The 15,085-nt window shown below is 47.6% G+C and overlaps 1 protein-coding gene across 3 annotated transcripts in view; it reads right to left on the bottom strand.

Annotated features, from left to right (window-relative positions):
* Window positions 1-15,085, bottom strand: part of PGM1 (phosphoglucomutase 1) — a 69,621-nt gene that overhangs the window by 26,972 nt on the left and 27,564 nt on the right. For all 3 annotated transcript variants that reach the window (XM_003793135.3, XM_023515126.1, XM_003793136.3), the window contains exons 2-7: window positions 9,184-9,346; window positions 8,681-8,827; window positions 7,469-7,594; window positions 4,213-4,403; window positions 1,972-2,126; window positions 356-471 (exon numbers count right to left, since the gene is read on the bottom strand). In XM_003793135.3, coding sequence (XP_003793183.1) covers window positions 356-471; window positions 1,972-2,126; window positions 4,213-4,403; window positions 7,469-7,594; window positions 8,681-8,827; window positions 9,184-9,346 — 898 coding nt within the window. The remainder of the gene's footprint in view (window positions 1-355; window positions 472-1,971; window positions 2,127-4,212; window positions 4,404-7,468; window positions 7,595-8,680; window positions 8,828-9,183; window positions 9,347-15,085) is intronic.

Below are 15,085 nucleotides of genomic sequence, written 5' to 3'. Positions count from 1 at the left end.
TGGACCTATGAAAAAGAAAGATTTAATACTGTGTTGAAATCCTCCCTTAAAAACAAAAATGCACTCCCTCCATCCTGTTTCTTCCCACTGAGGGAAGAAAAAAATGTTTATCACTGTTTAATCCTGCAGACCCAATGGCCACGTGCCGCCAGGGAGGCCCCCAAACTCCCTGACTCTGTAGCTGTGATCCTCTGAAAGTAGGAGAACGCTCCTGGCTGACTGTGCTGTTCAGATGTGTGCCCTTCATCAGGATGGTCATAAGTAACTGTTTTGATTTAGGACCATCAGCCACTAGTTCAGTGCTATCTCAGCAGGCTAAGCTTTCCCTGGAAGCAGCAGTTATGAGCGGACTTACCGGTCCCGAAGCTCTCCTCCCCACAAAGAGACAGTTTGCTTGCGTCCATCAAATTCCCAAAAAACTTCCAGCCAGTTGGGGTCTCATACAAAGCGATCTTTGTAGCATTAGCCACCCTTCAAAGGCATGAAATCAAAGTTACATCACAGCAGGACTGTTAGCGTAGCCACGTGGGGATGGAAAAGAGCAAGGTTACTGTGATCAAGGGTCCCATTTAGCACCACTCAAAGGTGCACATAATTCTAAGACTGGTGGAAAATCATGAGAGAAAACTTGAGCACAATGGGCTGTTCTATGTGAATTCCGAGTAGGGGAAGAAGAGGAAGAAGAAAGAATTAATTCAGAACACCAAGTTTAATATTTCAGAAGAAACAACAGCAGTAAAACATGCAGGGCTGTTTTGTAGGCTACTTAAACCCATGTTTCTATTTTTTTTTTACAAACAAAAGAAAAATTATCCAGCATCCAGGCACACACTTATAGCTGCAGCTACTTGGGATACTGAGGCAGGAGCATCACTCGAGCCCAGGAGTTTGAGGTCGCAGCGAGCTATGATGATGCCACTGCACTCTAGCTGGGTGACAGAGCCGTCTCTAAATAACTAACTAAACTAAATAAAATAAAATGGGGTTGTACACACCATTTGCCTCATGGGGCTGGTCTCAGTATTAAAACACATAAAGGATTTGGTGTCTAGGACAAGGTAACGTCCAATGAATACCAGTGTTTCTATAAGAGCCTAGATATATAAATCTCTCTCTTCCCTGGCCTGAACTTTTACTCATAAATTCATTTATTCTTTCATTCTGCAAACATTTTCTGGGCCTCTGACATATTCTAATTAATATCCTCCCTAGTCCTCATCTGTCATTTATTACTTTTATTTTTTAATTTTTTAGATGTGATCTTGCAAGCCATCTTAGAGCCTTTGCAGAACACAGTGATACACAATAAACACCAACATCAAACTCTGAGATACCAACTCTTTTATCATCACTGATTCCTATCTCATAAAAACTGAATGTATATATTTTTTAACCTATTTGAACTTTCTGTTTGGATTTTGCATGAATGAACGTTCACTGTGTCCGAGTGTGCCGGGGTGATCTAGATGGGTTGAAACTCTACAATCACTTCAGTCTGTTCTTTCACCCAAACCCTCTGCATCCTGGAAAGGAAAGTGGTCGTCCAGAAGGACGTCTCAAGGACGGGAAGTGCTACCTGCTCGTTTACTTGTTAACATTCATTCATTTTTAAAAAATGCCGTGGGTGTTATGTGCCAGGGACACCACAGCCAGGCAGCATCTAGGGTGGTGAATAAGGAAACCCTCTCTCTGCAGAGGGGCACAGTCCAGCGCGACAGCTGGTCAAGCAAACAGGCAACCAGAACTCGGTGTGGTCCATGCCAGGGGCTCGGGGGTGCAGGGTGCTGAGGGGCACAGGGGGAAGCATCTGGTCCAGAAAGGAGCTTGCCCTTCCCCCCTACGAGACCCACTCAGCACACACCAGGCACCACATGCCTGTGCTGAAAGGGGAGGATGCATGCCGGACACAGTGGGGCGTGGGGAGGAGCAGGATGCCCGAGATGGGAGGGCCAAGGGGCAGGTGAGACCTACCGGTCCAGGGCACCACTCGTGGGCATGCTTCGTGCAAAGCCACGGACCCCTGTCTGCTGGAAATACGGAATGCTGAAGATGTTGGCAGCAATGACAGCCACAGAGTCTGAGGGGTTCACAAAGAACCCATGCTTGCCCAGAATCATGTTCCGATCCTAGGGGGGAAGAAGATTCAAAGGAAGACTTTTAATCAAACTATGAGAAACCAAACTATCTTCCATGGGAGTTTCATAAGATTAAAACTGATGCATTTACTTATGCTGCCAGGTTTTTAACTCTGGATTTTATTTTTAACAGGTCTACACAGTACCACTGGGCCAAAGAGTTAAAACCATTTCCAATTAGAGTGCAAAGACCTTGGGAGCTAGTGCTGGGCTCCCAGACCCTTCCCACACTCTGGAACTAGGGGAGGTTCCAGGTGACAGAGAAAATGCTGGTGTTCACGCAGTTGGTAGGTCCACCAGGCATCCTTTTGAGGAACAACGGCAGATTTCTTCAAGGAAAGCCTCCTGAATCACGGGGTGCAGGACTCAACAGAACACACTGCCACCTTCACTGGTGCAGTGCCTGGCACACAGCCACACTCTCATACCCAGGATTGCGGGGAAGGCCTCCCAGCTTATGCGCTGCAAAATACTTTCTGCTAAGAATCCTTTAATTTCCCAAAATTTTGATGAGGGAAAAATTATTTTTCAGGAAATAGCGGATTCTAGCTGATGGTAAAAATCAGCAACAACAATATTTTTCCAACTAAATAAACACGCACAGTGCCTATAATCTGTGAGACACCAGGGATACAAACCTAAGACACAGCTTTTCTTTGTCTGTTACGTATGAGGCCTGACAATTAAGTTCGTGAACTCATCCTAGAAAAAGTACTACACGCCTTATTGCTGAATATCACTACAGTCACCTTCTAAGCACTCCCCTCGGGAAGCTGTGCACTGACGCCAGAGCCTAGTCGCCCCTTCAAAGCAATTCTGGAGGCTCGGCACCTGTGGCTCAAGCGGCTAAGGCGCCAGCCACATACACCTAAGGTAGCGGGTTCGAATCCAGCCTGGGCCCGCCAAAACAACAATAATGGCTGCAGCCAAAAAATAGCTGGGCGTTGTGGCAGGTGCCTGTGGTCCCAGCTACTTGGGAGGCTAAGACAGAAGACTCGCTTGAGCCCAGGAGTTGGAGGTTGCTGTGAGCAGTGAAGCCACGGCATTCTACCCGGGGGACAGCTTGAGGCTCTGTCTCAAAAAAAAGGAATTCTGGAAGTCTTTCCGGAATGACCATCAGAGGTATTGGCATACAAGGTCTGACAATTAAGTCTGTGAACTCGCCAGTGTGTGTTTACGTTGGCAGCACTGTACCAAAAAACTCTGTAAGGTTTCATAACCCTGGTGTATCAGTGTCTTGTAGCTGTCCTCGTGTTGATGTGTGGTTGTGTCTTGCTGAACCACGTGGGGTTTTGTGTGCTGTATGACAACAGCTCTAAAGGTCAATCCAGAAAAAGATTTCCAAAATTGCTTTGAAGCACTGAGACCGACTAGACGCTGGCCTCAGTACAGAGCTTCCCAAGGGAGAGCAGTGGTTCTCACCCTTCCTAATGCCGCAACCCTTTAATACAGTTCCTGCCGGTCGCTATCCACAGATTGAGAACCGCTGCTTTAAGGTGACCTAGTGATATTCAGCAGTGAGGTGTGTAGCACTTTTTCTAGGATAAGTTCAAACTCAATTGTCAGATTTCATAATCACCAATGTAAATAAAATAGCTCATTTATAAAGATTTAATTGTAGAGAAGGAATAAAATGTTAATTCTTTCACTATTATCTTCATATAGAATACAAAATTATAGTTACATCATTCAGGTAATCTGAATGAATGAATGAGACCAAAACCTTTTCCAGAGATTAAACAAGTAGCCAGCTGCTGGCTGACAGCAGAAACCTGTTTTTAGGAGAGGTATCTAGAACCCAACAGCTCAGGAACTACCCGTCCTTACATCATGCCCGGAGCCTAGTCGCCTGCCCCTCCTGGCAGACGTGGATAGCTGAAATCAAACACATGGTGACATTCCAGTGACCCTTATTTCTGTTCCTGACAGTCAAAATTTTAACAACTTAGTTCCGACCTTGGGTACGGGAAGGACTTCTGACAGTCACTCCCAGGGCCTATACCAGCAGCCTGCGTTTCCCCCATCTGCAAGATCAGGTGGGCTGCATCAGAGCTCACTTAAATGCACCTGTACGCACCCCATCTCCATCAAAGGCAGCCCCAAAATCATGCTCTCCTGACTTCATGGTCTCCACCAGGTCGGCTGCGTAGGTGAGGTTGGGGTCAGGGTGGTGGCCTCCAAAGTCCTCCAGAGGGACGCAGTTCACTGCTGAGTTTGCAGGGGCACCAAGCTCTTCACAGAGGATCTTCTTTACGTATGGCCCCACGACTACAGAAAGCACAAAATAAAAGTATGTGGAGAATCAGAAAATAAAACTTCCTAAAGCCTGTGAGATTGAGGGGTGAGGTCAGTGTGTCCTGGGGAGCAGAGAGGCCCTAGTGACAGTGAGAACACACTGAAGTCAGGGGTTGGGGGAGCAAAGTCTGCCGGGGAGGAAGGCTCCAGGGAAGGGATTAGGCTGGAGAAGATGGGGCCTCCAAGGGAGGAGCGAGGGCAGGGAAGGGAGCTGTTGCCGCAACCCCACAGCACACCTGTGCCATCTTAGTCAGTTCTCAGAAGGACCCAGAAGGTGGGCAAGCTCAGCGTTTAAGTGCCTGGAGGACTTTGCAATCAGAGCCTCAGTTCAGATCCTACCTCTGCCAATCACTGGTTGTACATTTGGGGAAAGTTATTTAATCCTTCTGTGCCTCAGTCTCTCTGATTTGCCAGATGGGGATCATAACCTATCAGGGTTGCTGTGAGGATTAGATGAGTTAATAGATAAGAAGCTTGAGGGCGGTGCCTGTGGCTCAAAGGAATAGGCACCAGCTCCATATGAGGGAGGTGGCAGGTTCAAACCCAGCCCCGGGCAAAAACTGCAAAAAAAAAGAAGCTTGACAATGGGGGCTGGGCCAGCAGCTCAGCCTGGAATCCCAGCACTCTGGGAGGCCAAGGTGGGTGGACTGCTTGAGCTCATGGTTTGAGACCAGCCTGAGCAAAAATCAAGATCCCGTCTGTACTAAAAATAGAAAAACTGAGGCAAGAGGATCACTTGAGTCCAAGAGTTGGAGGTTGCTGTGAACCATGATTCCATTGCACTCTACCCAGGGTGATAGCTTGAAACTATCTAAAAAAAAAAAAAAAAGAAGCATGACAATGGCACATATGTTTTAATGTTTACATTATGACTATAACTTCCAACTTGGAGATAATAATGCTGGTTCCGAGATGAAAATATCTGCCCAAACTTACACAGCTGGTAGGAGTGGGGGCTGGGATTCAGAGCTCTTATATCTGATCAACTGGTCAAAACAATACAAACCAAAATCCACAACAATAACAAGCGACAGGAGAAGCCAGTCCTAAATGTTTACAAGGACATTTTGTGCACCAAGAGTGAGTATCTCTAAGATGCTGAGAATGAGCTCCCTTCTGGAAGGTTCTGACCCCGGCACATTCCACGCAGAGTCGGGCACTAGCAGATGTGTCTCCCACCAGGCCCACGGTAAGCAGGTCACTGACACACCCCAGACTGAGATCGGGCAGCCAGGCCTGGGAGGGACCCAGAATCCGAGGCAACTGAAAGACCTGCACATAGAACGGTTTCCTGACCAGTGTCTTTCAGCTGACACCCCCGTACCAGCCGCATTCCCCAGCCAGCCCAGGCTCACCGCATCCTCCTCCTACGGCCTCTATTTTTAAACCTTTGTATCTTTGTTGCAGCCACTGCCTCCACTGGGGATAATCATTGCTTAATTTCTATTACCCTAGGTCTTTCTTTCATAAAAGCTGAGTTTTATGAACAACTGCCACTTTTTCCAGGAAACCATTCTTGATACCTCTAGTCAAATGATGCCTTTTTCCAACCCCAGAGAAACTACCTGAGAGTCTCTCTTTTTGTTAGCCTGGCAGTGGTTGGTATTTATCCACCTCACATCCCCAGATGTTCCCAGGGTTCCTCAAACTCTTAGAAGGAAGTCATCCGCCAGCTCCCTGCTATTCCTCAAGCATGCAAGTCGCAGGTTCCCAACACATTGCTGAACGGTTTACAAAGACAGAACTGCTTTGCCTGGGCTCGGCACCTGTGGCTCAAGCGGCTAAGGCGCCAGCCACATACACCTGGACCTGGTAGGTTCGAATCCAGCCTGGGCCCACCAAACAACAATGATGGCTGCAACCAAAAAAGAGCCGGGCATTGTGGTGGGCGCCTGAAGTCCCAGCTATTTGGGAGGCAGAGGCAGGAGAACTGCTTGAGCCCAGGAGTTAGAGGTTGCTGTGAGCTGTGATACCACAGGACTCTACCCAGGGTGACAGCTTGAGGCTCTGTCTCAAAAAAAAAAAAGAACTGCTTTGTCTGAATAAGGAACTAGGGACTCCAAGGGCAGCCAGCATCCAAGGGGAGAAGCTCTAGGAAAGGAAAATTTCAGCCCATTAGGAGATTTTCCAGCTGCAGTTTGTAGCATAACAGGAGGCCCAGACAGCACTAAGAGGGTTCAAGTGCCAGGCAGAAAGCCTCTCCCAACCAGGCAGACACGCGTGGATTCCCACACAACAGAGAATCCTTGCCACTCAAAGTTTCTAAAATTCTTAATTACAGACACATAGACCAGGGGTGTCCAACGTTTTTTTTTCCTCTGCCACAAAATCAAAGAGTAAGAGTTATCTTGGGCCACACATGAAAAACACAAACACTAACGAGGTCAGGAGCAAAACACAAAAGTCCGTGTATACTTTCCGTGATATCTGACCCCACAGAGAAACAAAATGGTCCTCAGAAACTCATCATGCAGCCCAAAGGCCAGGCCCAGGCTGACACCCTGGTACAGACACTCTGGGTGCTGAGGGAGCCTCCAGGTCCCGGGTCACAGCGAGGACTGCTGTCTCCACTGGCCTGACCTCGCAGATCAGAGGGAGAGAAGGAAGCACACAGCCCAGTTTCTGAATTTAATGCTCAGCCTGCCCCTGCAAGGAGCCAGCCAGGGAAGTTAGTCGGGCTCAGGGGGCAGGACCCTGTTCACTACATGCAGCAAACACACTTGGCCTCATGGGTGTGCAGGAAGCGTGTGCAGCGTCTCTGGGGGGACCGAGCGTCCGGACAACAGTTGTCCATCACCCAAGACCTGACACTTGATGTGGAAACCCTGACCTTCACACTAGCTTACCGCGAGGAATGTCACTGCTATTTTTGCTACACACAATTAGATTTTTATCTGTGTGAATACTGCTCTAAACAGGTTGCAGAGTAATTCTGTCCAACATACTCAGAGAGACGTGAGCAGAGGCTTGTTAGGAAACATGACACAGGCAGCAGGGCCCCTTCCCTTCCCAGTGGGCTGAGGAGATGCGACTCCTACCTCCGTGCATGGCGTCTATGCGGATCTTGAGCCGGTTTGGACCAGAAAGTAGTTCTTTCAGTGCATTGAAGTCAAAGATGTTTCTCAGCATCGCAGCATAAGCTTCCACTGAATCCACAATTTCCACTGTGAGAACAAGTAACGTCAAGGGACTGAACACAAGGGAAGGACTGAACACATTTAGAAATCACTGCAGTGATCTCACTGCTGCCAACCTGCCGCGGCTGTTTTAAAAGGACAGTTACTGAGCAGCTTGGTATACCAGGGTGGTTAAAGACCTTACTCCGTTCCAACAACCTTCCTGAGAGGTAAGTGTGGTCAGTCTTACTGTACAGGTGAGGAAGCTTACGGCCTGAAAGGCTGAGAGCCTGCCCACGTGGTCAGGAACACAATTAGGAATAGCAGAGACTCTACTGCCATTTCCTCTGCCCCAGGAGCATCTGTGAGATGCATCCCAGGGACACTCCATCTTTACTACAATGAGTTGTCAGTAGCATGGGTAGGTTCAGACAAAAAAAAAACACCCTGCGAGGTTGCAGTCCAGTGGAAAGAACGCGTGTCAGGGCAAAGTCACAACGGGGGTCCCTCACCAACCAGCTCATCCTCTTTTGATTAGTATAACTGTATCATGCTTATTCCATCAATTATTATACCTTGGCATTTAACAACAAAATATTCCCCACAGCTGCCTATACAGGAAGTTTCAATTTAGCCCCCAAATGGTTTGACTGATTTTACTGAAATGGTGGGGGAGTCCAGGCTTGGGCGTCATTCACACCTGAGTTTGAATCCTGACTTTACCCTCAGTGACTGTGACCTGGAGGGAGTCTCTGAAGCTGTCTCGGCCTCTTCTCTCCATCTGTAAGTGGGGCAGGGCTGCCCGCACAGGTGAACTGCCAGACTGAAACGGGACAGTGGCTCTGAAGAACTGCCACAGACCAGAGGCAACAAAAGCCAGCAGTGAGGGTGACCTCAGGGCCACCTGCAGTGCAGGTGTGGAAACTAAGGCCTGGGAGCGACTCTCCCAGTGTCCTGCTGCTATCACTGCAGGCCCAGAGAGCCTGGACGCTGGACTCCCAAACCCAACTCCAGGCTGGTTAAGTGACTAATGCTGGCACAGCTCAGGGACCACAACCTCTCCAAAGTTGAAGGCCCACTTTGTGAGCACCTTGGAAACAGGAGAGGGCAGGTGGAGGGGGGAACCCAACGTGCCTGTGAAGGGCTTGAACTTATTCTCCAGGTCAAACTGCTGCCTCCCGAGAACGCCGAGATCGACTTTCAGGTCAGGGCAGATGGCATATTCTTCGATTGTCTTGCTGATTTGGAAAATCTTATCAGTGATTGCTTCTGGAGCAGGACCTGAAAATCACAGGCAAACAGTAGGTCATTTTGTGCGACACATGTGAGAATACAAAGAATCCAACATTGGTCAATTCCTGGTCACCAGCACATCTGCCATTTCATCGTTCAGCCTGCAAAGCTCCAGGATGTCCCCTAGCGGACATACGCTAGTGAGGACTTGCGCATGGATCTCCATCCTCACAGCCATCCACACCCAGGATGGGCATCACTCCACCATCACCACACTGAGGGGCTGAACAAAGAGAAGAGCCCCTGCTGAGGGCTGGACTAGAACTCCGGCCTCCAAGCCTCCGAGTGCTGGTGTGTCCTGCTGAATATAAAACCGCCAGTCCTCAAAACGACAGGAAACTCACCTCCATTAGAAATATTGAACTTGATTCCAAAATCGCCATTGGGCCCTCCTGGGTTGTGGCTGGCCGTTAGGATGATGCCACCAAGGGCTTTGATCTTTCTGATGATGCAGGACACAGCCGGGGTGGAGAGGATTCCGTTCTGCCCGATGACTAAGCGACCAATCTAGCAGAAGAAATCAGAGCCCATAGTTTAATGTCAGGAAAGGCAGAGCTACTGCACAGCCACACCAGAGCCCCCTGACTGACGCAGAGACTGACCCCAAACTGACCCGTGCCTGACCACTCCTTAAATTGACCCAATTTCCACAGACCAGACGGGCTCTACCACGTGAGTGTGTCAGTACAGTGGACCCGGTGACCACCTCTGGGTGTGACCAGTTTGTTATGGCTCCTTTGAGGTCAACTTACAGAGGTTCTACCACATTCTACTGGATGAGAAAAGATTTTCTTTAATGAACATTTACAGCTTGAATGTCTCTACAAGGAGGTCAAGCGGTTTCTTCAGAGAGTTTTGGGGACTTTGTAGTTTTTGAAGAATGTTTGTTTCTGGGGTGCTGTAAAGGTCTGGCAAGAAAATAGATTCAAAACAGTCTTTTCAGATCAGGTTTACAATTTGGATATATTGAAAGATTGTGGGAAAGCCCAGATTTTTGTCCAATTCAGTTATACTTTCAATCCACATTGCAGAGAGGATATAGCTTTAGCTATTTAAAGGGATTTTACACAAAGTAAAATTTTTTCAAAAGTAAAAAGGGTAAATTTTATATTATGAATATCATAAAATCTGGCTTGGTGCCCATAGCTCAGGGAGTAGGGTGCCAGCCACATACACTGAAGGTGGCGGGTTTGAGCCCAGCCCGGGCCTGCTGAACAACAATGACAACTACAATAAAAAACAGCTGGGCGTTGTGGTGGGCGCCTGTGGTCCCAGCTACTCGGGAGGCTGAGGCAAGAGAATCACTTAAACCCAAGAGTTTGAGGTTGCTGTGAGCTGTGATGCCACGGCACTCTACCCAGGGTGACAGAGTGAGACTCTGCCTCGGGAAAAAAAAAATGAATATCATAAAATCCAACTTATAAATCTGTCTTTCTATTCAAGCTTGGATTTTTCATACAGTGGGTTTTCTCAAACCAAGACGTACCTGCCCATGTCAGGGTGCACCTGCATTACTGCCTGGCCCTCAACAAGAATGCCGGGGTCACACCTGAACAAACCAGGCAGAACTGTCCTAGTGAAAGGGTTCCAGGGGCACCCGGGTCATTCTCCTCACTCCAGCTGTAGCTCACAGATGGTGTTAGCACAGCTCCTAAGCCTCTTTTAGTTAAAATGACAGTAATTTATATCGGTTTCAACATGACTCAAGTTGGAAAATAAGGAAAAAGTTCTGTCAGTTCCTCTGACATACGTGAAGCTATGACTTGCTATACAAAAAAGTCTTATAAAATGGGGCATTTTTCTGGGCCTCAGCATTGCCACCCTCCATATGTCCCTGAAAACAACCAACCCTCCACTTCCAGCTACTCCCAGGAAGCACGGGGTTGGCTTCAGCCACGTCTGGGCTCTCTTGTCCATCTGTGCACAGGTTCTGTTGTGGCTGCTCCAATGCACTGGCCACGTCCTGCCTGCCCAGGAAACGGTGACCACAGAGCAGGCTACTCAGACAAGAGGAACCTGCAGCTGGGGCGGCAGCGGGACTGAGGACGGCTGAGGGGCTGCACAGCACTTTCACAGCCCACGGCACCTGTAACCCCTTCTCCCCGTTGCTCCTCCCAAACCCCACCGCATGCAGGAAAGAGCTGAGGCCACATCACCACAATCCTGGCCATTCAACCAGAGGCATCCAGTGACCAGCAGTGGTAGCAGGCCCTGGCGGAAAGGGGACAGATGACAGGGCCAGGTCACACAGCACATCAGCGCCACAGGTGGGGAGGCCCTGAAACCTCTCCACTCAATACAGTGGGAGCAGTGACATCTCACCCCTCCCCTGTTGCCAGTTGTCTTGTGATAAGAATAAAAGCCATTAATGTACACAGCCATGATGTAATTAAAAAAAAAAAAAGCCTATGTTCATGCAGTTCCAGAATTTCCAAAGTAGAGACTCCGGGATGGTGATTTGGTCACCCAGAGTGGCTTCTGGAGTTATCTGGAAATTGCATCTGCACACCAGGCCCACCAACTGCGACTTAGAATGTGAGTGCACTAACTGAGGAGAGGCTGATGGATGGTGACACCGAGAGTCACCCTGATTCTCCTGCTCCTGCCACAAGGTCTGCAGCTGCAGTGGCGCTGAGCCGAGAAGGCCGCACTAGGGAGGAGTGAGGACGGAGTGAGGACGGCAAGGCCCTGCTAGCTTCCCTCTCTTGAGCCCAAGAAGAGGTACATTTGGCCAAAAACCTCCCTACCTAGTAAACTCTTTTTTTTCAGAGAAAACTCTTTCTTGTAAAGCATCCTTAAGAATTATTACCCCTCTACCTGGTACAGGGGAGATAGTTCTACTACCCTCCTTCCCCAAATGCCTGGACTGTGGCAACAGCTCCTAATTCAGTCTCCCCAGCCCCTCTCCTACTTCAACCTCCCTTGCCCAGCCAAGTCCATCCTACTCTCTCAGGCCCACCTAGTTCATCTTTCTAACCATAAATCTGGTCCTTATTCTACTCAAAACCCTTCTCTGTGCCATGTAATTCTGATTTTAGATATACACCTACAAAACAGAAAGCAGGACTCAGACAGAGGTGCGTCCATCAGTGTTCACAGCAGCACTGCTCACCAAAGCTAGAAGGTGGAAGAAAATGAGATGAACGGGTGACCCAGAGGCAGAACCCACACCGGGGCAGTGCTCAGCCTTGAAGAGGGAAATCCTGGCACACCCACAAAATGCATGAAACCTGAAGACGTTATTCTGACTGAAATAAGCCGGTTACAGAAGGACAAATACCGCACGACTGCCCTTACGTGGAATCTAAGGTGCATTGGTGGTAGCCAGGGTCTCAGAGGAGGGACAAGGGGGACTGTCCAACGGGTATGGAGTTTCAGTTTGGAGGACGAATGATTTCTAGAGATAGTGTTGACAACAATGTGAATACAGTCACCGCTGAACTGTGCACTTAAAAATAGTCAAGATGGCAAGTTTTACTACTTGTTTTTATCCTAATTAACATATATTTTTAAATTGGTCACTGTATTCACAGAAGACATTACTATTTATAGATGTGGATATGATTGAAGGACACAGATAGGATAAAGGTTTTAACTTAAAAAAAGGAATGAAATTCTGACACATGCTGTGACACGGATAAACTTTGAAAACATTATGCAAAGTAAAATAAGCCAGATGTAGAAGGAAAAGCATTGTTCAATTCTACTTCTACAAATTCACAGAGACAGGAGGAACAGAGGCCACCAAGGGCTGGAGGCAGGGGGAATGGGAGTGATCATTCAATGGTGCAGAGTTTCTGTTTAGAGTGATTAAAAAAAAAAATTGTGGAGATGGATAGTGGCAATGATTGTACAACACCATAAACGTAATTAATGCCACTGAATCACACTCCAGAAGTGGTTAAAATGATACAATTGATGTTAGGTGTATTCTGTCTTCCCCGAGCTGTCTGCAGCTCCCTCCCTGAGCCTGGCACGGACTTGGTCATCCCACGGCCTCTCCTATTACTCCCGTCTTTACAACTCATGTCTTCTCAGCAAAATGGGTACCTCACTGCTCCCCAGACATATGACAGTCAAATGTGGCATGGAGTGAACTTTAAATTTTTCCTTTCAATGGAAAATAAGACTTGGTGTTTTCTTATGCTTTATTAAAAAAATACAAGTTCCATTTTCTTTGTCCTGCTACGCATGCACATGGCTCTGGTCTCCCTACTAACCTCTCCATTTAGAGCCCTGGGGACCAAGTGCGGTATCAATACCCTGAACACGATCCTCAAGGTCTTATTTTATGCATGAAAATGTCTTGATAAAGCAGTTAACTCCATGCAAATAAGAACAAAGAGAAACTTCTTATGAAGGCAAATCACATTCTATAATCCATATGTGTATCAGATAAAAGGGCACTAAAGTAAAAAAAAGGGAAATTTCTATTCATCCCAGTGGGTTGAGAAGTTCTCCAGGAATTTCCTCGGGGATAGAGTGGGCCCTGACAAAGGCGAGACAGAAGAGTGAATTTTGCCAAAATCAGTGTCAATAATTATCCTTCCTTTAAATTTCCTCCCTGTAGGCGTAGGAAAGGAAGAAAATCAAACCCTTTAGAATTTCATAGTCTTTTTTAATCAGATTTAGTCAGTCCAGTAGATGTTTTGAGTAAGTTAGTTGGACAGCATGACTGTTTTACACGCAACCCTATTTTTTAATAAGGAATGTCCTTGAAAAGATTTCAAAATATTGCTTGAGGCTGCCACGGCTCTAACAAATAGGCAGCTACCACACTCAGTCAATTATTATCATTTAAACGTGTTATAATATTTAGCAAACCTTCACAGAGTATCTCTCAAAGTCTACAGGGCCTGCCTAAATCATACGATCCTACCCACCTCTTCCACATCCTTAAAAATGAAACCAAACCTGCGCTATCAGAGCAACAGGACAGCACGCCGGGTCCCATCAACAGCAAGACGCCACGGAGAGATGACGCCCCACTCAGTTCCTCTCAAAAGATTCAAAGCATCCTAATACCAGTCCCTTCGCAGCTCTCCTCAAAGACAAAACTTAAAGCATGTCACATTTTATCTTAAAGATGTGCATGCTTCATAATAATTTCATATTGGAGTGCTTTATCAGCAATTTTCACAAGAGAGGCATTCAGATTCCAAAACCGCTTGTCAAAGGGAAACTCTCACTGTAAACAAGAGGCTCTGCACTCGCTTTTACAGTTAGCGCGGTGTATGTTGTTTTAATTTGGTTTTTGCAAACGCACCTGCTTGGCCTGTTATTAAAATAGACTGGAAACAAACGCCCAACACACTCGGCTGCAACACTAAATTTTATCTTCGCAGAATCACAATCTCTTCCAGAAAAGAAATATAGTACGTTTTTAAAACTTGTGGAAAGGACTGTGAGTTCTAAATAATTCCTAAGCATTACCTAAAACACTAAAAATACATTTTTGATCCTGCAGAGGAACACACAGAGCAGAAACAGCACTGCCCTGACGCCCACCTTCCTGGGGATCAGGAGGCCATGCAGGCTGCTGGATTATCAAGATCACTGCTTTCTTTTCCCCTCTCATTTGTTAGCCCGGCCAACACGGTTTGTCACGATGGAGAGCGTTAGCACAGCCTCCTTATGTGACATTCTTACTGGAGTGATTATTTCGACCCTAATGCACAAAATTCACCACGCACAGGGCTTGTCTGTGTCCACGGTCATTATACACAGGTCTGCTTGGAAGGCTCACACCTAACACTGTCCACCCCTCCTAGCGCTTCTACCCGGCTTGCAGGACACATAAACAACAGCCTCAGCTTTTGTTTTCCTGTTTGACAAGTGACTGAACTTCAACAAGGAAGTCATTGAAAGAACACAAAATCCTCCCTCCCCACCATTTGCTAGAGCCCCTTACACAGGGTTAGGTGCCCTCAAAGCCAGTTAGAAAGTAGGTAAAACAGCTTAAGGCTGAGAGTGTGCTTTAAATATCTTAAAAGCAACAGGTACTTTCTCGAGCACAAGGACAGAGTACAACACACAGAAGCTGAGCTTACATCCTAGTGTCCCAGCGCGGCCAGCCTGCCTGCTGGAGTCTAGTGTCCCAGCGCAGCCAGCCTGCCTGCTGGAGTCTGAGCTTACATCCTAGTGTCCCAGTGTGGCCAGCGTGCCTGCTGGAGTCTGAGCTTACGTCCTAGTGTCCCAGCGCGGCCAGCCTGCCTGCTGGAGTCTGAGCTTACGTCCTAGTGTCCC

Source organism: Otolemur garnettii, unplaced genomic scaffold (genome assembly GCF_000181295.1).
Source record: "Otolemur garnettii isolate 467f Iridium unplaced genomic scaffold, OtoGar3 scaffold00066, whole genome shotgun sequence".
Lineage (NCBI taxonomy): Eukaryota > Metazoa > Chordata > Mammalia > Primates > Galagidae > Otolemur > Otolemur garnettii.
Note: the sequence above shows the minus strand (reverse complement) of the source record. Positions and strands in the feature narration are given on the sequence as shown.